Here is a 24,698-nt window from a genome sequence, read left to right on the forward strand (position 1 = left end):
CACCATGGGCTCCCTGCTCAGGAGAGAGCCTGCTTCTCCTTCTCCGACTCCCCCTGCTTGTGTTTCTGTCAAATAAATAAATAAAATCTTTTTTTAAAAAATCAAATTATGTAGTACACTTAGTATTATACTTTTATTTCACTTATATGTCAATTAAAAAGCAGTAAATGGGGGCGCCTGGGTGGCTCACTGGGTTAAAGCCTCTGCCTTCGGCTCGGGTCATGATCCCAGGGTCCTGGGATCGAGCCCCCCCATCGCGCCCTCTGCTAAGCAGGGTGCGTGCTTCCTCCTCTCTCTCTCTCTCTCTCTGTCTGCCTCTCTGCCTACTTGTGATCTCTATCTTTCAAATAAATAAATAAAATATTATTTTTTTAAAAAAGCAGTAAATGAAACTCCGAGGAAGTCATGTGACCCAGTTTCTTGCCTGGAATACTTGAAATACAACATTTTCTTGCTATTTAAATGGTATATATTTTCTTTTTGGCATACAGGGAATTTTCATGTCTATGATATTAATTTCCAGCAGTGTTTCCTCCCTCCTGTTTTGTACTTTTGGGGCTCTGGGGGGGTTGTTTGGTTGTTTTGTTTTGTTTTGTTGAAAGGGAGGCAAGGGGAAGTAGGTGAGAAAGAGAAAGAGAATCTGACACAGGGCTCAATCTCAGGACTCTGAGATCCTGACCTGAGCCAAAATCAAAAATCAGACACTTAACCAACTGAGCCAGTCAGGTGCCCCATTCCTGTTTTTCATATGACTGTTTTCCAAAATGAATAATTTATCCCTGTCATGGGATGAAATTACAATGAACAAAATGAAGTTTGAAGAGGTAGTTAAAGCTAAATAACATACCAGTAAAACTTTCAAAGAGATGGTACTAGGCATGAAGAAACACAACATGAAGCAAAAGGTTAAGACAATTAAAACAGTGTACTGAGAAAAACATATATATAATGCAAACAGCAACTACAGAACAAATGGAGTACACTATTAAGAAACCAGACTTTAAGGAAAAAAAATGTTATTGAAGATAACATTTGAAGGCACTTTATAACAGTAGAAGGGTTGATTCAAGAAAATATAAAAATATATGTGAGCATAACAAGAGAATCCCAAAATACATAGAGTAAAAACTGACAAAAGTAAAAGGAAAGAAAGCTGGTTCAATAATTATAGAGACTTTAATACTCACAATAATGTACAGACAGAAAATCAACCAAGATATGGAAGACCTGAACACTACCAACCAATTAAACCTGAAATCTATAAAACACTCCAACCAACAAACACAAAAATACACATTCATCAAGGAAAATCAGAAAGCATTAGAACTGAATGAAAATGAAAATACAAAATATCAAAATTTATGGGTTGCAGCTACAGACATTTATAGCTGTTTAAATGCCTATAATAGAAGAAATCTCCCAAAATCAATAACCTAAACTTCTACCGGAAATGGTAGAAAAACAAGCTAAACCCAGCTAACCTAAACAAGCTAACCCAAACTGAACAAGCAAAAAGAAAGACCCCAATACCAAAAAATGAAGGGAAATGGGAGAGTATATATAGTCAAACTGTTGTAAAATTGTTCAGGAAATGGTAAAAGTACTAAGTTAGACTCTAATAAGTCAAATATCCATTCTGCAACCTTTGGGATTCCACAACTGAAGCAATTTTTAAAACATCATTATTAAAAAAAAACCTAAAGCAAAAAGAATTATTAGAGTGAAAGAGGGACACATTTAAGGATGATTTTTAAGTATGTTGAATAAGGTAACACTTAAATTTGTGCACACCTAATAACAATTTCTAGGTATATAAGGTAAAAGTTGGCAAAATTAAAAAGTAGACAAATAATCATAATTGTAGATATTAACATACCTTCGTAACTGAGAGAACAGCAGATATGAAAGTCCATATGAATTTACAAGATTTAAGAATACTATTAATTTGAAATAAGTGATATTTATGTAAGAATATAGCAACAACTGCAGAATATACTCTTTTTATCAATTGCATAGAGAACATTTACAAAAATGACCACATACTAATTCATAAATTATAGTGGATTAAAATAATACAGAGACTATGCTGACCAAAGTGGAATTAAATTAGAAATCAGTAACAGAAAAATAATTAGCAATTCCCCAAATGTTTGGAAATTAAGCACACACTTCTAAACCCATGAATCAAAGAAAAAAAAGTCAAAATGGAAATTAATAATTTTCTGAACAAAATAATGAAAAAAACAACATACGAAATTCTATGACATAAAGTTAAGTAGAGGGCAAAAAAAAAATACATGCATTAAATACATGCATGAAATGCATGTATTTCAATAGAAAAAAGTACATGCATTAAATGCATGTATTTCAATAGAAAAAAGTAGGAGGAAAAAATAAATATGACAGAAGCTTCCACCTCAAGAAGCTAGAGAAAACAGTCAATCAAATCCAAAGGAAGTAGAATGGGAAAATAAAAAAGCAACAACAACAACAAAAATCAGAAAGATCAGTTCTTTGCAAATAAAATTAGTAAAACCCTAACAATATTGATGATGAAGACACAAATCATTAATATCAGTAAGGAAAAAATATCACAACCGTTCCTAGATTTTTTTAAAAAATAAGTCAACTTTAAACTGCACCAAAAACCCCAACTTTATGGCTTTACATACAGACAATTCTGAGCAGGGGCAGGAAATTTTTCAGTAAGGGCCAGATAGTATATATTTAAGGTATTTGCCATGTACTTTGTCCCAGCTACTCAACTCTGCCATTTTAGTTTTCAAAAGCTACCAAATAGCTGTGCTCCAATAAAATTTTACTTATAAAAGCAGGTCCAAGCCATTGTTTGCTGAACACCAGTTTTGAAGAAATGGAGAAATTCAGTGAAAACATAACTAACCAAAACTAAAAAAAGAAGAGATAAAAATCTAAATAGTCCTATATCTGCTAAGAAATTAAATCATGGGGGGGTGCTTGGGTAGCCCAGTCCATTAAGTATCAACTCTTGGTTTCAGCTAAGGTCCTGATCTCAGGGTTGTGAGATGGAGTCTCAAGTTGGGCCCCATGCTCACTGCAGTCCGTTTGTCCATCTCCTCCTCCTCCTCCTCCACCCCAAACCCCTGTAAATAAATACAATCTTTAAAAATCAGGTATTTAAAACTTTCCGACTAAGAAAACCGTTGGCCCACATGACCCCAGGAGATTCATTTTTCCTAAGATTTAAAAAACTAGTAAAAGAACAAAGTTGGAGATTACACGCATCTTGATTTCAAAATTTACTACAAAATTATGGTATTCAAAACAAAGTGACACTGACCACAGACCTAGAAACCACCAAGGGAACTATATTGAGAGCCCAGAAATAAACCCTCACATCTATGGCCAAGTGATTTTCAAGAAGGGTGCCATGGCCATTGAAAGGGGGAAAGGACAGTCTTCAACAAATGTTACTAGAAAAGTAGACACCCACTTATAAAAACAAATGAAGTTGGATCCTGTCATAGACATGTGGCTGATTGCCAGGAGCTGGTAAGAGAGAATAGCAAGTTACTGGATCAATGGGTACAGAGGTTCAGTTTGGGAAACTAAAAAATTTCTGGAGATGGATGGTGGTAATTGTTGCACAACAACATAAATGTTACCAATGCCACATACCTATACAGTAAGAAAATGGCAAAAATGGTAAATATTGGTATGTGTATTTTACCAAAATAAAAACTAATACCAATCTTACACAAACTCCTATATTAAAAAAGGAAATACCTACTAATTTAACGACGCAAAATATCTATGCTAATCCAAGCCAGATAAGGATACTCCAAGAGATCACAGACCAGAATCACTTATAAACATAGCTGCTATACAACCAAACAAAGATTTAGCAAATCAAAGCTAACACATAAAAGGTTAATACATAGTAAGTATGGGTTTATACCAGGAATTCAAACTCCATCTAAAAACTCAAATTTACCACATTAACAGAATAAAAGAAAAAATCAGATAAACTCACTAAATGTACTATTTGATAAAATTCAAACCCATTCATGATTTTTAAAAACTTGTAAAAGGAGGAACAAAAGAGCAATTCCTTACCCAGTAAAGAGTATTTACAGCTAGCAACATGTTTAATAGTAAAATATTGAGCACTTTCACACCGAAGGTGGGAACAAAAAAGAGTATTTTCAAGATGTCTACTCCACACTGCCATAAAGAAATAAAAGGTACAAGCACTGGAAGATGTAAAACCGTCACTATTTGCAAATGGCAGGACTGTGTACATAGGCAATCTAAAAGAAAACACTAAATCATACTAGACAAGTTAGGACGCTGAATGGAAGGCCAATGTACTGAAACAACTGTATTTCTGTGTACTGGTAATGTACTTAGAAAATGAAATTTAAGATGCTCCTTATAACAAATAATGCTCCTTATAGCAAAAAAAAATAATATTTAATGAAATATGAGCAAGGCCTTTCTTGAAAACTTCAAATCATTGCTGAGAAAAATTGAAGACCTAAAAATACAGAAAGCAATGTTCTGTACCAGGATTAAAATACTCAATACTACATTAACACAATATGTGTTAATGTTAATCCATCCCAAAATAATCTACTGATTGCATGTAATCTCAACAAAAATGTCAGTGGGTTTCCCCTTTAGGGGGAGATTAATTCTAAAATTTACAAATTGAAATTAAAATGTATGGACCTACAATAGTTACAAGGAAAAAAGAACAGAGTTACACAAATTACACTATGGGATATCAAAACTTACTGTAAAAGATAGTATGGTAATGACATAAGAACAGACTTCTGAGCAGATAAAGAGTTCAGAAATAAATCCACAAACGTATGACAACATGATTTGCAATAAGACTTACTGCAATTCAGTAGAAAAAGAATGGTTCAACAAATGGTGTGGACTGCGTATCAAAGAGAAAAAAGTGCATTTTGACCTCTACTTCACACTTGCAGAAAAATTTTAAATAAATCAAAGAAAATAAAACTTCTAAAAGAAAACAAGAGATGGACAGCAATATGCAAAAGAATGAAACTGGATCACTTTCTTACACCATACACAGAAATAAATTCAAAAGACCTAAATGTGAGACAGGAAACCATCAAGATGCTAGAGGAGAACATGGGAGTCAATCTCGCTGACCTTGGCCATAGCAATTTCTTACTAGACACATGTCCAAAGAGAAAGGAAACTATTGAGACTTCATCAAATTAAAAACTTCTGCATAACAAAGGAAACCATTAACAAAACTAAAAGGCAACCTATGGAATAGAAGATACTTGCAAATGGCATATCTGATAAAGGATTAGTATCCAAAATATATGAAAAACTTATAAAAGCCAATAGCCAAAAAAAACAAATAATCTGATTAAAATGGACAGAAGACATGCATAGGCATTTCTCCAAAAAGACATACAGATAGCCAACAGACACATGATAAGATGTTCAACATCACTCACCATCAGGGAAATGCAAGTCAAAACTACACTGAGATACACCACCTCAAACCTGTCAGAATGGCTACACTCAACAACATAAGAAACAACAGGTTCTACTGAAGATGTGGAGAAAGGAGAACCTTCTTGCACTGGTGCTGGGAATGTGAACTGGTGTGACCACTCTGGAAAACAGTATAAAGTTTTAATAATCCACTGAGTACCCAATGATCCAGCAATTGCACTACTGGGTATTTACCCAACTGATACAAAAATACTAATTTCAAGTGATACATGCACCCCAATGTTTACAGCAGCATTATCAACAACAGCCAAACTACCTAAAGAGCCCAAATGTCCATCAAGTGATGAATGGATAAAGGAGATAGATATAGCTATTTATATCTATATCTGCACATATATAATGGAATATTATTCAGCCATAAAAAGGAATGAACTCTTTTGCCATTTGCAACAACACGGATAGAGCTAGAGTGTATAACGCTAAGTGAAGTAAGTCAGAGAAAGACAAACACCACATGATCCCACCGATATGTGGAACTTAAGAAACAAAACAAACGAGTAAAGGGGGGGCAAAAAAGCGAGGAAGGCAAACCAATTAACAGAGAATAAGCCAATGCTTATCAGAGGAGGGGTAGGAGGATGGGTTAAATAGGTGATGGGTATTAAGGAATGCACTTGTCATGATGAGCATGGGGTGATTAAAATTAAAAACAAAACAAAAAAAAGAATATCTTCATGTCCCTGGAATAAGCAAAAATTTCATAAAACAAAGGAAAAGACTGACAACTTGGACCTCAATGAAATTACAAACTTCTATTCAGCCAGAGATAATTTTTAGTGTAAAAAGCCAAGCCACAGATTGGGAGAAGATATTGCAAAATATATCTAGTGAAGAATTCATTTCCAAAATATGTAAAGAACCCCTACACATCAATTTAAAAAAAACCATTTTTTTTTAAAAAGGCAAAAGAATTATAGACTTTACAAAAGAGGATATTCAAATAGCCAATAAGCAGCACGTGAAAATTAGCCATTAAAGAAACGCAAATTTAAACTGAGATACCACAATACACCCACGAGAAAGGCTAAAATTAAAATAACAAACATGCCAAGTAATACCAAAAATTTGAAGTAACTAGACCTCTCATCCACTGCTGGTAAGGTTCACCATTGGTAAGAATGGAAATTGATACAATCACTTCGGAAAACTACCTGGCAGTATCCATCAAAGCTAAACATGTACATACCTCAGTAAACACCTAAGAGAAATTAATACCTATGTCCACCAATATACACATAGAAGATTGTTCACAAGAACATTCTTCGCAGCAGCCAAAAGTAGAAGCCACCCAAATGTACATCAATGGGAAAATTGTGAATCTTTAGCCAACAAAATACAAGGCAATACAAAGAACTACAGCTCTTTAACAAGGGTTAATTTTAGCCATAAAGGTTAATAAGATTAACAAGGGTTAATCTTAGCCATAAAGTTAAACAGCCAGACACAAGTGATTCCAATTTATTAAGGTTCAAGAACAAGTATAATTTCTTCACGTTGACAAAAGTCAGAATAATAGTCACCTGTTTTAGGGGGTGGGGACACTGATTTGCAAAGGGAAGCCATTTAAGATGCAGGAAATACTCTATTTCATCTCCACAGTGGTTACACACGTGCATACATACATTAAAAACTGACCCATACACTTAGGACTTGTAGTCATTTCTAAAATATGAAAATATCATGATAACTAACCTTGGAGAGAAAACGGAAAAGGAACCAAGAGTATTATTTCTTAGTGATACTCTAGATTATTCAATAATAAAGGGAGCAGTGGAATATAAAAATGAGCTTTCACTATTAGATTAAGACTTCCCTTATCTCCTAAAAAGCAGTTGGTCTGGCTCTTCTGAGTTTCCACAGATAATTTTTGTATCTTCAGGCCTAACAGAGTTGCCTGGCATATGTTAGTAATAAATGTACTCAGTGGATTAATAAACATATGAACTTTAACGTTACAGTTCATTTACATCAGACCATACTCAAGTTAAAAGAAAAAAAAAAACCTAAAAAGTGAATAAGTAGTAAGTTTTCAATTTTACTGGCATCCTCAATCTGTTGCTGCTCGATTCTGAGAATGTCATGTCCTCTTCCGTACTAAGAGAAGTCTCTTGCTGTCTTTCAGACCCTTCCATTCCCCAAAAACGAAAATGGGAATATAATATTTTCCAGCTTCATAGAGAAATCTTAGCAATGTATATTAGCATATCCGGTAATGCTTCCGAATTAAGCAGACCGAACAATTCTGACAAGAACAATGAAACTGTTTTCTTATCTATTGAGGCACGTTTCGGTAATCCGATTCTAACAAACCATCACTAGTAACAAACCGCGAGAAAAAAACTTCCGTAAAGGCAGGTCTGTAGTTTCAGGGTAGTCTAAAATACTTTAACAAAAAATTTAAGTTTTTAAAGCATAAAACCGAAGTGCAGGAAACAAGGGATTATTACTAAACTAGGGGAAACTGTTTCCAGTTCGTGACAGCTACACAGCTTACCTGTTCCAGCACATCCAACTTTAACTCGAGCTTGCTGAGAACCACGTCTCCACCCCATAGTGAAAGCTGTAGATCTGACGGCTTTAAATTCTTGATGTAGCGATTCACATAGCTCATTAAAATTGGAGTCACGTATGACTCCAGCATCTTTTAAGGTGCAGAGGAGTCAAAGCCAGAAGCTGAAGGGGGTAAAGGCAAACATGACAAGTAAGTGAGTCGGCAGAGAAGCGAAGGAAAAAGCATTTCTCAGGAGGGACTGAAGAGGCCGAAAAGCAACAGTCCCCACCAAAGCAGCCGCTCGCCTCCTCCCAGAAGCCGAAAACACAAGTGGATTTCCTGCTCCAGCTCCAACTTCCTCGCTAGTAAAAACTCCCCTCAATTCGCCTGGCGAAAGGTGAGGGGAATAAACTAACGAACTGAAGAGAGCAGATCTCCAAGAATGGGAGAAAGAAGGGAGCGAGATCCCCTTTGGCCGCCGCAACCCTTCACCAGCCCAGCCTCCCCACGAGGCCCTCGCCTGCCGGAACCCAGCCGGATCTACCACGGTAGAACCTGGGCTAGAACCAGGCCAGCTCCCGCCTCTGGCGGTCCTGCCCCCTCCGCTGACACTCACGCCGAAGAGTAGGGTGGCTTCCTCTCCACCTCCCGGTACCCGGCACCCGCCCCCGGCGGCGGTGCAGCTCGGGTACGGCACCACTTCCGGGTGTTACCCACTTCGGTGCTCCAAAGAAACTGTCCCTCCGCCGCCACCCCTCGGCTCCCGAGCGGGGCGGGAGTTCCCAGGCTGAGGCAGCCAGCCCCGCGTCTTGTAGGAGACCTCTTGTACCGGGCGAGCCTGCGTCCCCGCTCCGACCCCGCCGGCGTTTTAGGACAAAGCTCTAGAAAATGCGCGGGGGAGGTGGGCGGACCGGTAAAACGGGGACACCGGCGGTCCGGAAGTGGCGCTCGGCCCGGGAAAGAGAGCTGCTGTAGGTAGTGGAAGTTGTGTCCGGGTGGGGAGTCGCCGAGGGCCCGAGGGCAGGAGGAGAAACAAAGTGGGTACTGGTGTTTAAAGCCCTGGAAGACAAGCGTCTGTTGTTTTTCTTGGGAAATGGAAGGCCTGGGGAGAGCAACGTGGGTTCAGTGGGCAGGGCAGCAGCCTTAAGGCCGCAGGTAGGAACGGGAGGTCGGAGGCGGGGGCAGATTTAAATTTAGATCCGAGGTTCATTTGCTGCCCAAAGGTCCGAGTACTGGAGAAAATGAAGGAATTAGGGTGCGTAATTTAGGGGAACGCATTTCGACCAAACGTGCAGACTAGCTCTCCCGTTCTTTGGCAAAGGAGTGGTTAAATATCCCTAAATGTGCTGATGCAGGGGCGGTGAAGGAATGGCCAAAGAGCAGATTTTTTTTTTAATATTTTATTTATTGGAGAGAGAGAGAGACAGTGAGAGAGAGCATGAGCAAGGAGAAGGTCAGAGGGAGAAGCAGACTCCCCGTGGAGCTGGGAGCCTGATGCGGGACTCGATCTGGGACTCCGGGAGCATGACCTGAGCTGAAGGCAGTCGCTTAACCAACTGAGCCACCCAGGCGCCCCAAAGAGCAGATTTTGAAGAACCATTAGATTGCAGGGTTATGTGGGACTTCAGAAACGCAGTGGGAATATCAGAAGGAAGGATAGAAAGAAAACTCCTAAAGATAAAGTGAAAAGAAATAGCTAATAAGGAATTCAAGAGTTTTAAGAGACAGTGTTGGTTTTATTAGGCTGAAATGAATGTATAAAATATTACCTTTCCTTCCAATACTTTTCAAACTAACACAATCGAGAAACTCTTATTAACACCTAACTCGGAAAAATAACATACTGGGCTTAAAAGAGTAGCATAAGACATACTCCCTGATTTTTTACCAGTAAGGTCTGCAGAAAACAACTACCACTGCGTTTTGAAAATGGACTTTCCTTACGAAGTAATTAAAATGCCCACCCCACCAAAAAAAATTTAAGAAACGGGGCGCCTGGCTGGCTCAGTCCATACACCATGACACTCTTGATCTCTGGATTGTGTGTTTGAGCCCCACATTGAGTGTGAGAATTATTTAAAAAATAATTACCAATATCGGGGCGCCTGGGTGGCTCAGTGGGTTAAGCCGCTGCCTTCGACTCAGGTCATGATCTCAGGGTCCTGGGATCAAGCCCCGCATCGGCCTCTCTGCTCAGCGGGGAGCCTGCTTCCCCCTCTCTCTCTGCCTGCCTCTCTGCCTCCTTGTGATCTCTGTCAAATAAATAAATAAAATCTTTTAAAAAAAAATAAAAAAAATAATTACCAATATTGTTGCATTTAATAAACATTCCTAAATTTTTTAAGCTCTTCACTGGAATTCAAGTTATGATTTCTTGGAAGAGCATTAGAAAATGCAATAGAAAAGAGGCGTAAATGAGGATGCCAAGGTATTTAGATGTATTATGTTAATGAAAATAAGTTTCAAAAGAAAAAAGCAGCTAATGGCTAATTCAGAGCAACTGTCCCCTCACAAAAAGCCTTGATGAATAACCCAAGTAATCTAGGTCTTATTTAAAACTCATTGAATTAGCCAAGTGAATTAAGAAATTTCTTAGTTATCTGTTTCACTTGGAAAGCAAACAGGTTGAAGCCCTGACTCAGAAATCTTGTTTAAAAAGTCTCTACAGTTCTAGAACTACAAGTCTTGTTATTCTTCTAGAGAAAAGGGGCCTAGTCCCCACATTGTCACCAACACCTGTTGTTCCTTGTGTTGCTGATTTTAGCCATTCTGACAGGTCTAAATTTAATATGAAAGAGCAGTATACTAATACAAATTTAGATTTGCTTTACTATGCCCTATAAACGAAATAATCATGGTATATTTTTTGTTCTATGCCATTTTTCTTTTGGAGCCAACAAGATAATTGCCAAATTCCTGCCTTGGGAAAATTATTTGGTCATTGATTTTGTTTGTTTGTTTGGTTGGTTGGTTGGTTGGTTTTAAGACTCAAAAGTGGTGGTTTTCAACCTGTATTCTACTGCACTGTGTTCTGTAAAAAGTCAAAATAATTGTTTCTCCAAATTTTTATTTAAGTCCAGTTAACACAGTGTAATGTTACTTTCAAGTGTAGAATGTAATGATTCATCACTTACATACAATACCCAGTGCTAATCACAACAGGTGCACTCCTGAATACCCATCACCTATTTAATCTGTCCCCCCACCTCCCCTCTACTAACTGTTTGTTCTTTATATTTAAGAATCTGTTTTTTGGGCATCTGGGTGGCTCTGTCAGTTAAGCATCTGCCTTTGGCTTAGGTCATGATCCCAGGGTCCTAGAATTGAGCCCCACATCAGGCTCCCTGCTCAGCGGAGAGCCTGCTTCTCCTTCTTCCTACTTCTGCTCTCTCTCTGTCAAATAAATTAAACCTTTAAACAACAAATCTGTTTTCTTGATTCGCTTCTCTTGTTCCCCCCATGTTCATTTGTTTTGTTTCTTAGATTCCACATATGAGTGAAATCATGGTATTTGTCTTTCTCTGACTGACTTATTTCCCTTAGCATCATACTATCTGTCTCCATCCACGCCGTGCAAATAGCAAGATTTCGTTCTTTTCTATGGCTGGGTAATATCCCATTTTATCTATCTATCTATATATAAAGATGTGACATATATCACATCTTTTTTTATTCATCAGTCCATGGACACTTGGGCTCCTTCCATAATTTGGGTATTGTAGATAATGCTACTATAAACATCAGGGTGGATGTATCCCTTTAATTAGTATTTTTGTATCTTTTGGCTAAATACCTAGTAGTGTGATTGCTGCATGTATTTGATATATTTAAGAGAACTGCACATTTTTAAAAGATACCGGCATTGTTTTCAGGGGTCTCTAACAGGTACAAAAAAGACAATGAATGGTGCTAACTCTGAATTAAGAATTTTAGTACAGACTAACTGGCACACTTTGTAAGATTCTTTCATGATAATTGCTGAGAATCCCTAAGACCTGGACTGTAGAGTAGTTCTATACTTAACTTCTTGAGGAATCTCCATACTGTTTTCCAGAGTGGCTGTACCAGTTTGCATTCCCACCAACAGTGCACAAGGGGTCTCCTGTCTCCACATCCTCACCAACACCTGTTATTTCTTGTGTTCCTGATTATAGCCATTCTGACAGCTGTGAAGTGAGATCTCACCGTAGTTTGATTTGTAGTTCCCCCCTTTTTTTTTTTTTAATTTATTTGACAGAGAGAGAGAAATCGCAAGCAGGTAGAGAGGCAGGCAGAGAGAAAGAGGGGAGGAAGCAGGCTCCCTGCAGAGCAGAGAGCCCGATGTGGGGCTCGATCCCAGGACCCCGGGATCATGACCCCAGCAGAAGGCAGAGGCTTTAACCCACTGAGCCACCCAGGTGCCCCTGATTTGTAGTTCCCTAATGATGAGTGATGGTGAGCATCTTTTCATGTGTCTGTTAGCCAGCTGTATGTCTTCTTTGGAAAAATGACTCCCTGTCTTCTGCCTATTTCTAAAATTGGATTATTTGGTTTTTCAATGTTGAATTCATAAGTTCTTTATATTTTTTGCATACTAATCATTTATCAGATATGTCATTTGCAAATATCTTCTATTCCATAGGTTGCCTTTTAGTTTGGTTAATTGTTTCCTTTGCTGTGCAGAAATTATTTATTTTTATGAAGTCCCTATAGTTTTTATTTGCTTTTGTTTCCCTTGCCTCAGGATATATATCCAGTAAGAAGCTGCTTTGGCCGATGTCGAAGAGGTTACTGCCTGTGTTCTTGGGATTTTGATGGTTTCCTCCCTCACACTTAGGTCTTTTTTTTTTAAATATAGTTTTTTATTTTTTTATTAATGTATAATGTATTATTAGCCCCAGGGATACAGGTCTGTGAATCGGCAGGTTTACACACATCATCGCACATACCTTCCCCAATGTCCATAACCCCACCACCATCTCCCTCCTCTGGGTGTCTTCTTTGCAGAATTGTCTGTTCATGTCCTCTGCCCATTTCTTGATTGGATTATTTGTTCTTTGGGTGTTGAGCTTGATAAGTTCTTTATAGATTTTGGACACTAGCCTTTTATCTGATATGTCATTTGCAAATATCTTCTCCCATTCTGTCAGTTGTCTTTTGGTTTTGTTGACTGTTTCCTTTGCTGTGCAAAAGCTTTTGATCTTGATGAAGTCCCAATAGTTCATTTTTGCCCTTGCTTCCCTTGCCTTTGGCGATGTTCCTAGGAAGAAGTTGCTGCGGCTGAGGTCGAAGAGGTTGCTGCCTGTGTTCTCCTCAAGGATTTTGATGGATTCCTTTCTCACATTGAGGTCCTTCATCCATTTTGAGTCTATTTTCATGTGTGGTGTATGGAAATGGTCCAATTTCATTTTTCTGCCTGTGGTAGTCCAATTTTCCCAACACCATTTGTCGAAGAGACTGTCTTTATTCCATTGGACATTCTTTCCTGCTTTATCGAAGATTAGTTGAACATAGAGCTGAGGGTCTATTTCTGGGTTCTCTATTCTGTTTCATTGATCTTTGTGTCTGTTTTTGTGTCAGTACCATACTGTCTTGATGATGACAGCTTTGTAATAGAGCTTGAAGTCTGGAATTGTGATCCCACCAACTTTGGCTTTCTTTTTCAGCACTCCTCTGGCTATTCGAGGTCTTTTCCGGTTCCGTACAAATTTTAGGATTATTTATTCCATTCCTTTGAAAAAAATGGATGGGATTTTGATAGGGATTGAATTAAATGTGTAGATTGCTTTAGGTAGCATAGACATTTTTACAATATTTGTTCTTCCAATCCAGGAACATGGAACATTTTTCCATTTCTTTGTGTCTTCCTCAATTTCTTTCATGAGTACTTTACAGTTTTCTGATTATAGATTCTTAGCCTCTTTGGTTAGGTTTATTCCTAGGTATCTTATGGTTTTGGGTGCAATGGGATTGACTCCTTAATTTCTCTTTCTTCTGTCTTGTTGTTGGTGTAAAGAAATGCAACTGATTTCTGTGCATTGATTTTATATCCTGACACTTTACTGAATTACTGTAGAAGTTCTAGCAGATTTGGAGTGCAGTCTTTTGGGTTTTCCACATAAAGTATCATATCATCTGAAAAGAGTGATAGTTTGATTTCTTCTTTGCTGATTTGGATGCCTTTAATTTCTTTTTGCTGTCTGATTGCTGAGGCTAGGACTTCTAGCCTTCCATGTCTAGACTTCTATGTTGAATAGCAGTGGTGATGATGGACATCCCTGCCATGTTCCTGACCTTAGCAGAAAAGCTCTCAGTTTTTCTCCATATAGAATGATATTCATGGTGAGTTTTTCATAGATGGCTTTGATGATATTGAGGTATGTACCCTCTATCCCTACACTTTGAAGAGTTTTGATCAGGAAAGTATGCTGTACTTTGTCAAATGCTTTTTCAGCAACTACTGAGTATCATATGGTTCTTGTTCTTTCCTTTATTAATGGATTGTATCACATTGATTGATTTGCCGATGTTGAACCAAACTTGCAGCCCTGATATAAATCCCACTTGGTCGTGGTGAATAATCCTTTTAATGTACTGTTGGATCCTATTGGCTAGTATTTTGGTGAGAATTTTCGCATCTGTGTTCATCAAGGATATTGGTCTGTAATTCTCTTTTTTAATGGGATCCTTATCTGATTTGGGGATCAAGGTGATGCTGGCCTCATAAAATGAGTTTGGAAGTTTTCCTTCCATTTCTATTTTTTGGAATAGTTTCAGGAGAATAGGAATTAATTCTTCCTTAAATGCTTGGTAGAATTCCCCCAGGAAGCCATCTGGCCCTGGGCTCTTGTTTGTTGGGAGATTTTTGATGACTGCTTCAATCTCCTTAGTGGTTATGGGTCTATTCAGGTTTACTCTTTCTTCCTGGTTCAGTTGTGGTAGTTTATATGTCTCTAAGAATGCATCCATTTCTTCCAGATTGTCAAATTTGCTGATGTATAGTTGCTCATAATATGTTCTTATAATTGTTTGTATATCTTTGGTGTTGGTTGTGATCTCTCCTCTTTCATTCATGATTTTATTTATTTGGGTCCTTTCTCTTTTCTTTTTGATAAATCTGGCCAGGTTTATTAATCTTATTAATTCTTTCAAAGAACCAGCTCCCAGTTGTGTTGATTTGTTCTATTTTTTTTTGTTTGTTTGTTTGTTTCTATTTCATTGATTTTTATTATTTCTGATCTTTATTATTTCTCTTCTCCTGATGGGATTAGGCTTTCTTTGTTGTTCTTTCTCCAGCTCCTTTAGGTGTAGGGTTATGTTGTGTATTTGAGACCTTTCTTGTTTCTTAAGAAAGGCTTGTATCGCTATATATTTTTCTCTCAGGACTGCCTTTGCTGTGTCCCACAGATTTCACACCGTTGTGTTTTCATTATCATTTGTTTCCATGAATTTTTTCAATTCTTCTTTAATTTCCTGGTTTACCCATTCATTCTTTAGAAGGATGCTCTTTAGTCTCCATGTATTTGGGTTCTTTCCAAATTTCCTCTTGTGACTGAGTTCTAGCTCTGGAGCATTGTGGTCTGAAAATACGCAGGGAATGATCCCAATCTTTGGGTACTGGTTGAGATCTGATTTATGACTCAGGATGTGATCTATTCTGGAGAATGTTCCATGTGCACTAGAGAAGAATGTGTATTCTGTTGCTTTGGAATGGAATGTTCTGAATATATGTGTGATGTCCATCTGGTCCAGTGTGTCATTTAAGGCCTTTATTTCCTTGTTGATCTTTCGCTTGGATGATCTGTCCAGTTCAGTGAGGGGAGTGTTAAAGTCCCCTACTATTATTGTATTATTGTCAACGTGTTTCTTTGATTTTGTTATTAATTGGTTTATATAGTTGTTAGGGACATAGATATTTAAAATTGTTAGATCTTCTTGTTGGACAGACCCTTTGAGTATGATATAGTGTCCTTCCTCATCTCTTATTATAGTTTTTGTCTTAAAATCTAATTGATCTGATATAAGGATTGCCACCCCAGCTTTCTTTTGATGTCCATTAACATGGCAATTGTTTTCCATCCCCTCACTTTATTTTTTTTTAATTTATTCATTTGACAGACAGAGAACACAAGTAGGCAGAGAGACAGGCAGAGCGAGAGAGAAGCAGGCTCCCCACTGAGCAGAGACCCCCGATGCGGGGCTCAATCTCAGGACCCTGGGATCATGACCTGAGCCAAAGGCACAGGCTTTAATCCACTAATCCACCCAGGCGCCCCCACCCCCTCATTTTAAATCTGGAGGTGTCTTCGGGTCTAAAATGAGTTTCCTGTAGACAGCATATTGATGGGTTTTATTTTTTTATCCGTTCTGATACCCTGCATCTTTTGATTGAGGCATTTAGCCCATTAACATTCAGGGTAACTATTGAGAGTTATGAATTTAGTACCATTGTATTGCCTGTAAGGTGACTATTGCTGTATATTGTCTCTGTTCCTTTCTGGTCTACTACTTTTAGGCTCTCTCTTTGTTTAGAGAACCCCTTTGAATATTTTCTGTAGAGCTGGTTTGGTGTTTACAAATTCTTTTAGTTTTTGTTTGTCCTGGAAGCTTTTTGTCTCTCCTTCTATTTTCAATGATAGCCTAGCTAATTATAGTATTCTTGGCTGCATGTTTTTCTCGTTTAGTGCTCTGAATATATCATACCAGTTCTTTCTGGCCTGCCAGGTCTCTGTGGATAAGTCTGCTGCCAATCTAATATTTTTACCATTGTATGTTACAGACTTCTTTTCCCGGACTGCTTTCAGGATTTTCTCTTTGTCACTAAGACTTGTAAATTTTACTATTAGATGACGGGGTGTGGGCCTATTCTTATAGATTATGAGGAGGGTTCTCTGTGCCTCTTGGATTTTGATGCTTGTTCCCTTTGCCATATTAGGGAAATTCTCTATAATAATTCTCTCCAATATGCCTTCTGCTCCCCTCTATCTTTCTTCTTCTTCTGGAATCCCAATTATCCTAATATTGTTTCGTCTTATGGTATCACTTATCTCTTGAATTCTCCCCTCATGGTCCAGTAGTTGTTTGTCTCTCTTTTGCTCAGCTTCTTTATTCTCTGTCATTTGGTCTTCTATATCACTAATTCTCTCTTCTCCCTCATTTATCCTAGCAGTAAGAGCCTCCATTTTTTATTGCACCTCATTAATAACTTTTTTAATTTCAACTTGGTTAGATTTTAGCTCTTTTATTTCTCCAAAAAGGGCTTTTATTTCTCCAGACAAGGTTTCTCTAATATCTTCCATGCCTTTTTTGAGCCCAGCTAGCCCCCTGAGAATCATCATTCTGAACTCTAGATCTGACATATTACCAATGTCTATATTGATTAGGTCCCTAGCCTTCAGTACTGCCTCTTATTCTTTTTTTTTTGTGGTGAGTTTTTCTGCCTTGTCATTTTATCCAGATAAGAATATATGAAGGAGTGAATAAAATACTAAAAGGATGGCAAAGACCCCAGGAAAATGTGCTTCAACCAAATCCGAAGAAACCCCAAGTTGTGGGGGGTAGAAAGGGGGTTAAAAAGAAGTTCAGAAAAAAATTTTTTTTAAAAAATAAAGAAAAAATATAAAAAATAAAATATATATATTAGACTTGTGAATAGAACAGTCACCCCCCACTTAATTTTGGGAGTATTTTGGTCTCTTAGAAGAAACTACCTCCCAAGATTTTAAAGAATGAATACACACACACACACACACACACACACAAAATAAGGGTAAATACAATGAAGGAATGGAATATGTCTATAAAGATGAAAAAAATTTTTTTTAAATTTCTAAAAAAGGAGTTGATAAGATAAGTTGGTTGGGAAAATAAAGAAAAAGAAAGTGGAGAGAATTTGCTCAGGCTGGAGACTAGAGCAAAGCCCTGTGCTAGATTTTTTTTTTTTTAAGATTTTATTTATCTATTTGACAGACAGAGATCACAAGTAGGCAGAGAGGCAGGCAGAGAGAGGAGGAAGCAGGCTTCCCACTGAGCAGAGAGCCCGATGCAGGGCTCGATCCCAGGACCCTGGGATCATGACCTGAGCCGAAGGCAGAGGCTTTAACCCACTGAGCCACCCAGGCGCCCCCTTGTGCTAGATTTAAGGTATATTTTGATCTATTAGAATAAGTTGTATCCCACGTTTTTTTAGAAGAAAAAACCCAATGTGTATACAAAAAATAAAGTTAGATACAATGAAGTATAAAATATGACTATAATAATGAAGCTTCAAAAAATATTTTTTATTAAAGGTATTGTTTAGATAAACTAGTTTAAAAACATTAAAAGAGGAAAGAGTAGAAGTTAAAAAATTAGCATAAGAAAAAAAATTAAAAGAAATTAACTGTGCAAGAGTAAAGAATCCTGGGGAGAAAGCCATGGATTCCATGCTTTGCTTTCTCCTCCTCTGGAATTCCGCTGTTCTCCTTGGTAAGTGAACTTGGTCTTGGCTGGATTTCTTGCTGATCTTCTGGGGGAGGGGCCTGTTGTAGTGATGCTCAAGTGTCTTTGCCTGAGGCAGAATTGCACTGCCCTTACCAGGGGCCGGGCTAAGAATCCGCTTGGTTCACCTCTGGGAGCTTTCATTCCCTAAAGGCTCTCCATAGAGTTCCGGAGAATGGGAATGAAATTGGCGGCCTCCCAATCTCCGACCCAGCGGAGCCAAGAGCTCGGGGCCCCACTCCTCAGTGTGCCCTCGGAGAAAAGCGCTCAATCACTCCCGTCTCCCTGGCCTCCGGCTGCGCTCCAAGCTCACCCAGCCTGGGACCAAGCGTCTCTGTCTCTGGCACACAGCCCTGCCTGGAGTCTCCAAACCCAGAAGATCCCTGCACTCTTCCATGGGGGTCTCCCCAGATCTTGTGGGGTCTCTGCATACAGATCATTGGTCTGACTGTGCCATGGATCACAGTTTAAGGTAACCCCGAGTTTAGAGCTCACTCCTCAGCTCTGTCTCTATAGCTGGCTTCCCCGCTCTAACACCTGTGGGCTCTGCGACACTCAGACACCCCTGATCCTTCTGTGACCGCACAGGACCTGGGACCACGCTATCCCCACATGGGCTTCACCTTAGCTTAGCCTCTGGAGCGATGTCCCTCAGTGGAGCAGACTTAAAAGTTCTGATTTTGTGGGACACCTTGGTGGCTCAGTTGGTTAAGCAGCTGCCTTTGGCTCAGGTCATGATCCCAGCGTCCTGGGATCGAGTCCCACATCGGGCTCCTTGCTCATCAGGGAGCCTGCTTCTCCCTCTGCCTCTGCCTGCCATTCTGTCTGCCTGTGCTCTCTCACTCTCCCTCTCTCTCTCTGACAAATAAATAAAATCCTTAAAAAAAAAAAAGTTCTGATTTTGTAGGGGTGCCTGGGTGGCTCAGTGGGTTAAGCCTCTGCCTTTGGCTCAGGTCGTGATCGCAGGGTCTTGGGATCGAGCCCTGCATCAGGCTCTCTGCTTGGTAGGGAGCCTGCTTCCCCTGCCCTCTGCGTGCCTCTCTGTCTACTTGTGATCTCTCTCTCTCTGTCTAATAAATAAATAAATAATCTTAAAAAAAAAAAAAACTGATTTTGTGCTGCGTTGCTCTGCTGCTTGCCAGGAGCCGGCCCCTCCCGCTGTGGTCTATCTTCCCGATGCTTTGGATTTACTTCTCTGCAGGTCCTACCTTTCAGAAAGTAATCAATTTTCTGTTTCTAGAATTGCTGCTCTTCTTCCCTTCGATCTCCTGTTGGAATTGTAGGTGTTCGGAATGGTTTGATAAACTATCTAACTGATCTCCTGCTACCTGATGTCATCTCAGCCTGCTACTTCTCTGCCATCTTGACTCCCTCACATTTAGGTCTTTAATCCATTTTCAATTTGTTTTTGTGTATGCTATAAGAAAGTGGTCCAGTGTCATTCTTTTGCATGTTATTGTCCAAATTTCCCAACACCATTTATTGAAGAGACTGTCTTTTTCCATTGGATATTTTTTCCTACATTGTTGATGATTAATTGAGCTTATAGTTGTGGGTTCCTTTCTGGGTTTTCTGTTCTGTTCCACCAATCTATGTGTCTGTTTTTGTGCTAGTATCATAGTGTCTTGATCACTATAGCTGAATTCTGAAGTCCAGAATTGTGATGCCTCCAGCTTTGCTTTTCTTTTTCAAGTTGCTTTGGCTACTCAGAGTCTTTAGTGGTTCCATACAAATTTTAGGGTTGTTTATTCTACCTCTGTGAAAAATGCTGGTGGTATTTTGACAGGAATTGCATTAAATGTGTAGATTGCCTTGGGTAGTATAGACATTTTGACAGTTTTTGTTCTTCTAGTCCATTGGGGTGGAATGTCTTTCCATTTCTTTGTGTCATCTTTGATTTCTTTCATAAGTGTTCTTTTTTTTTTTTAAAGATTTCATTAATTTACTTCAGAGAGAATGAGAGTGAGAAAGAATGAGAGGGTCAGAGGAAGAAGCAGACTCCCCACTGATCAGGCAGTCTGATGCTTTCTTACTGTTGTCTGATTACTAAGGCTAGGACTTCTAGTACTATGTTAAATAACAGTGGTGAGAGCGAACATCCCTGTCGTGTTCCTGACTATGGAGGAAAAGCTCTCAGTTTTTCCCCATTGAGGATGATATTTGCTGTGGGTTTTTCATATATGGCCTTTATTATGTTGAGGTTTTTTCCCTTTCTTCCCTACTTTGTTGAGGATTTTATCATGAATGGATGTTATACTTTGTCAAATGCTGCATCTATCGAAAAGATCATATGGTTCTTATCCTTTCTTTTATTAATGTGGTCTATGATGTTGATTGATTTGTGAATACTAAACCACCCTTGCAGCCCAGGAATAAATCCCACTTGATTGTGGTGAATGATTCTTTTAATGTACTATTGGATTTGATTTCCTAGTGTTTTGCTGAAAATTTCTGCATCCATGTTCGTCAGGGAGATTGGCCTGTAGTTCTCTTTTTTAGTGAAGTCTTTGGTTTTAGAATCACAGTAATGCTGGCCTCATAGAACAAATTTGGAAGTTTTCCTTCCCTTTCTATTTTTTGGGATAGTTTGAGAATAAGTATTAACTCTTCTTTAAATGCTTGGTAGAATTCCCTTATGAAGCTATCTGCTCTGGACTTCTGTTTTTTGGGGAGATTTTTGATGAATGATTCAATTTCATTGCTGGTTATCAATCTGTACAAGTCTTCTATTTCTTCCTGTTTCATTTTTGGTAGTTTATATGTTTCCTAGACACTTTTCACTCATTTCTTCCAGGTTTTCCAATTTGTTGGCATATAATTTTTCATTATATTCTCTAATTATTGTTTGCATTTCTGTGGTGTTAGTTATAATTTTTCCCCTCTGTGTTTTTATTTGGGTTCTTTATCTTTTCTTTTTAATAAGTCTACCTAGGGGCTTATTAGTTTTATTATTTTTATTAATTAATATTTATTAATTTTAAGTAATTTCAATTGATTTTTAATTGATTTTTTTCAAAGCACCAGCTCCTGGTTTCACTGATCTGTTCTTCTTCTTATTCTTTTTTTTTTTTTTCAGTTTCTCTATCTTTTTTTTTTTTTTCCCCTCATCTAATCTTTATTATTTCCCCTCTTCTGCTGACTTTAGGCTTCAATGTTCCTTTTCTGGCTCCTTTAAGTGTAAATTTAGGTTGTTTGAGATTTTTCTTGCTTCTTGAAGTAGGCCTATATTGTTTGTTTGTTTGTTTGTTTGTTTTTTAAGATTTTATTTATTTGACAGGGAGAGAGATCACAAGCAGGAAGAGAGAGAGGAGGAAGCAGGCTCCCCGCTGAGCAGAGAGCCCAATGTGGGGCTGGATCCCAGGACCTGAGATCATGACCTGAGCCAAAGGCAGGGGCTTTAACCCACTGAGCCACCCAGGCGCCCCTATATTGTCATCTACTTCCCTCTTAGAACCTCTTTTGCTGCATCCCAAAGGTTTTGGACCTTTGTGTTTTCATTTTCCTTTTATTTTTTAATTTTTGCTTCAATTTCCTGGTTGACCCATTCATTGTTTAGTAGCATGCTGTTTAACTTCCTTGTATTTGTGGTCTTCCCAAATTTTTTCTTGAGGTTGACTTCAAGTTTCATAGCATTGTGGTCAGAAAATATGCATGGTATGATCTCAATCTTTTTGTACTTGTTGAGGCCTGATTTGTGACCTAGTATGTGATCTATTCCAGAGAATGTCCCGTGTGCACTTGAATAGAATGTGTTTTCTGCTGCTTTAGGATGAAATGTTTTAAATATATCTGTTAGGTCCATCTGGTCCATTGTTTCATTCAAAGCCATTGTTTCCTTTTTGATCTTCTGCTTAGATGATCTGTCCATTGATGTAATTAGGATGTTAAAGTCCCCTACTATTAATGTGTTGTTAACAATGAGTTTCATTATGTGTGTTATTAATTATTTTATATATTCGGGTGCCCCCATGTTGGGGGCATAAATATTTACAATTGGTATATCTTCTTGTTGGATAGACCCCTTTATTATGTTATAGTGCCCTTCTTCATCTCATTACTGTCTTTGGTTTAAACCTAGTTTGTCTGGTACAAGAATGGCTATTCCACCTTTCTTTTGACTTTCATTTGCATGATAGATGTTTCTCCATCCCCTCACTTTCAATATGCAGGTGGCTTAGGCCTAAAATGAGTCTCTGTAAGCAGCATATTGATGGGTCCGTTTTTTATTTTTTAATCCATTCTGACACCCTATGTCTTTTGATTAGAGCATGTAGTCCATTTAATTCATAGTTATTATTAATAGATATGTATTTAATGCCATTTTATTACTTGCTTTGACATTGCTTCTGAGGATTCTTTCTGTTCCTTTCTAGGTTTTTGTTTTTGTTTTTTTTTTTTTACATTTGGTCTTTCTTTGATATTTGATATTTCTTACAGGGCTGGTTTAGTGGTCACAAACTCCTTTGGTGTTTGTTTTCCTGGGAAACTCTTTATCTCTCCTTCTGTTCTGAATGATAGCTTTGTTGGATAGAGTATTCTTGGCTATAGATTTTTCTCATTCAATACATTGAAAATATCATGCCGCTCGCTTTCTTCTAGCCTGCCAAGTTTCTGTAGAGAAATCTGCAGTTAGCCTTTTGAGTCTTCTGTAAGTTAGGGACTTCTTTTGTCTTCCTGCTTTTAGGATTTTTTTTTTTTTCTTTATCACTGTTTTGAAAATTTAACTACAATATGTCTTGGTGTTGGCCTGCTTTTGTTGATTTTCATGGAAGTCTTCTCTGCCTCCTGGAGTTGGATATCTGTTTCCTTCCCCAGATTAGGGAAGTCTTCAGCTATTATTTTCTCAAATAAACCTTTTTCTCTTTTTCTCTCTCTTCTTCTGAGACTCCTATGATATAAATGTTATTATATTTGATAGAGTCACTGAATCTATTCTCATGATCTGCTTCTTCCCTCCTTGTGGCCTTTTTCAAATCTCAGTTGTTATATTTTTCATTTCTGCCTGATTGTTTTTTACTCTTTTATCTCTGTGAAGTGTCTCCCTGATGTCTTCCGTGCTTTTCTAGAGCCCAGTAAGTATCCTTATGATTGTTGCATTAAATTCTCCATCAGATATATTACTTGTATGTGTTCTAATTAGGTCTCTGACCTTTTCTTGTTCTTTCTTTTGTGATGAATTCCTTCATCTTGGCATTTTGTCTAAGTCTCTGTCTTCTTCTGTGTGTTTGAAAAGCCAGTTTTGTTTCCTTCTCCTGAGAGTTATGGCTTTATGAAGAAGAGTGTCCAAACCCTGGCACTTCAGGGAGTGTCTCTGGTGTGTGCTGCATGCACTCTGTTGCTGTGTTTTGGCTGCTCTGTCCCTCAGACCAGTCATCTGTAGAGGCTCTCCTTGCCTGCCGTGGGCAGTGTTTGGACCTTGGCCGGAGTGTGGCAAGTTTTAACTAGGTGTGTTCTGGTCTGCTTATTAAATGAGGCCTGATGGTACGTCCACTGGAACTGAAGCCTTACAGAACTCTCTGGTCAGGAGATGTGTGTGTGTGTGTGTGTGTGTGTGTGTGTGTGTGTGTGTGTGTGTGTGATGGGGAGAGGGGATTCTGCTGGTCTTCTGGGGAAGGGACCTGCTGTGCTGGGCCTTAGGCTCACTTGTCCAAGAAAAGCAATACCAGCAGAGTACAGGTGGGTAGGACTTGGTATAAGCGTGTTAGGAAGACAATGTTTATAGAAGTTGGTTTATCCTGAGGGTCAGTGGTGTTTATAGAAGTTGGTTTATCCTGAGGGTCAGTGGAGGAAATAGTGCCAGCCAGTTCCTTTGTCCCCAGAGAGGTTTTTCTGTGCTTGCTGCTTTCAGGGAGGCACTCCCAGACAAGGAATTATTTCTCTTCATTCATCCCAGGCATTTTTCAGGTCGCTGTTTTCATGCAGTCTGCCTCCAGGTTGCTTGCCTGCCTGGAGCAACACAGCACACTTTGGGCTATATCCCAGCCCAGACTGCTGACTTTTTTAAAACTCCAAACTTTAGGGACCTGGTGTGGTGGTCTTCTGGGAGAGTGTCTCACTGCACTTGGACAGATGCAGGTTTGAATGAGAAGGGCATTCACCCCAAAGCACTGGGGTATGGGATTTGGAGCAAAGCAGGCAATAGCTGGGTTAGCTGCCCTCACCAGGTATCTCTGCACCTATGCTCAGGGGCAGGAGAGGGAAATGGTGC

The 24,698-nt window shown here is 38.7% G+C and overlaps 1 protein-coding gene across 6 annotated transcripts in view; it reads right to left on the reverse strand.

The window, feature by feature from the left end:
- VPS13B (vacuolar protein sorting 13 homolog B) overlaps positions 1-8,877 on the reverse strand; it is a 763,452-nt gene extending 754,575 nt beyond the window's left edge. For 3 of the 6 annotated variants that reach the window (XM_047723597.1, XM_047723594.1, XM_047723596.1), the window contains exons 1-2: positions 8,649-8,872; positions 8,036-8,214 (exon numbers count right to left, since the gene is read on the reverse strand). In XM_047723597.1, the coding sequence (XP_047579553.1) occupies positions 8,036-8,182 (147 nt within the window). In that variant the 5' untranslated portion in view covers positions 8,183-8,214; positions 8,649-8,872. Of the gene's footprint in view, positions 1-8,035; positions 8,215-8,648 lie in introns of all 6 variants that reach the window. The other 3 variants (XM_047723598.1, XM_047723599.1, XM_047723595.1) reach the window with 2 other exon arrangements.
- Positions 8,878-24,698: the final 15,821 nt, after the last annotated feature.

This window comes from Lutra lutra, chromosome 4, assembly GCF_902655055.1.
Source record: "Lutra lutra chromosome 4, mLutLut1.2, whole genome shotgun sequence".
Lineage (NCBI taxonomy): Eukaryota > Metazoa > Chordata > Mammalia > Carnivora > Mustelidae > Lutra > Lutra lutra.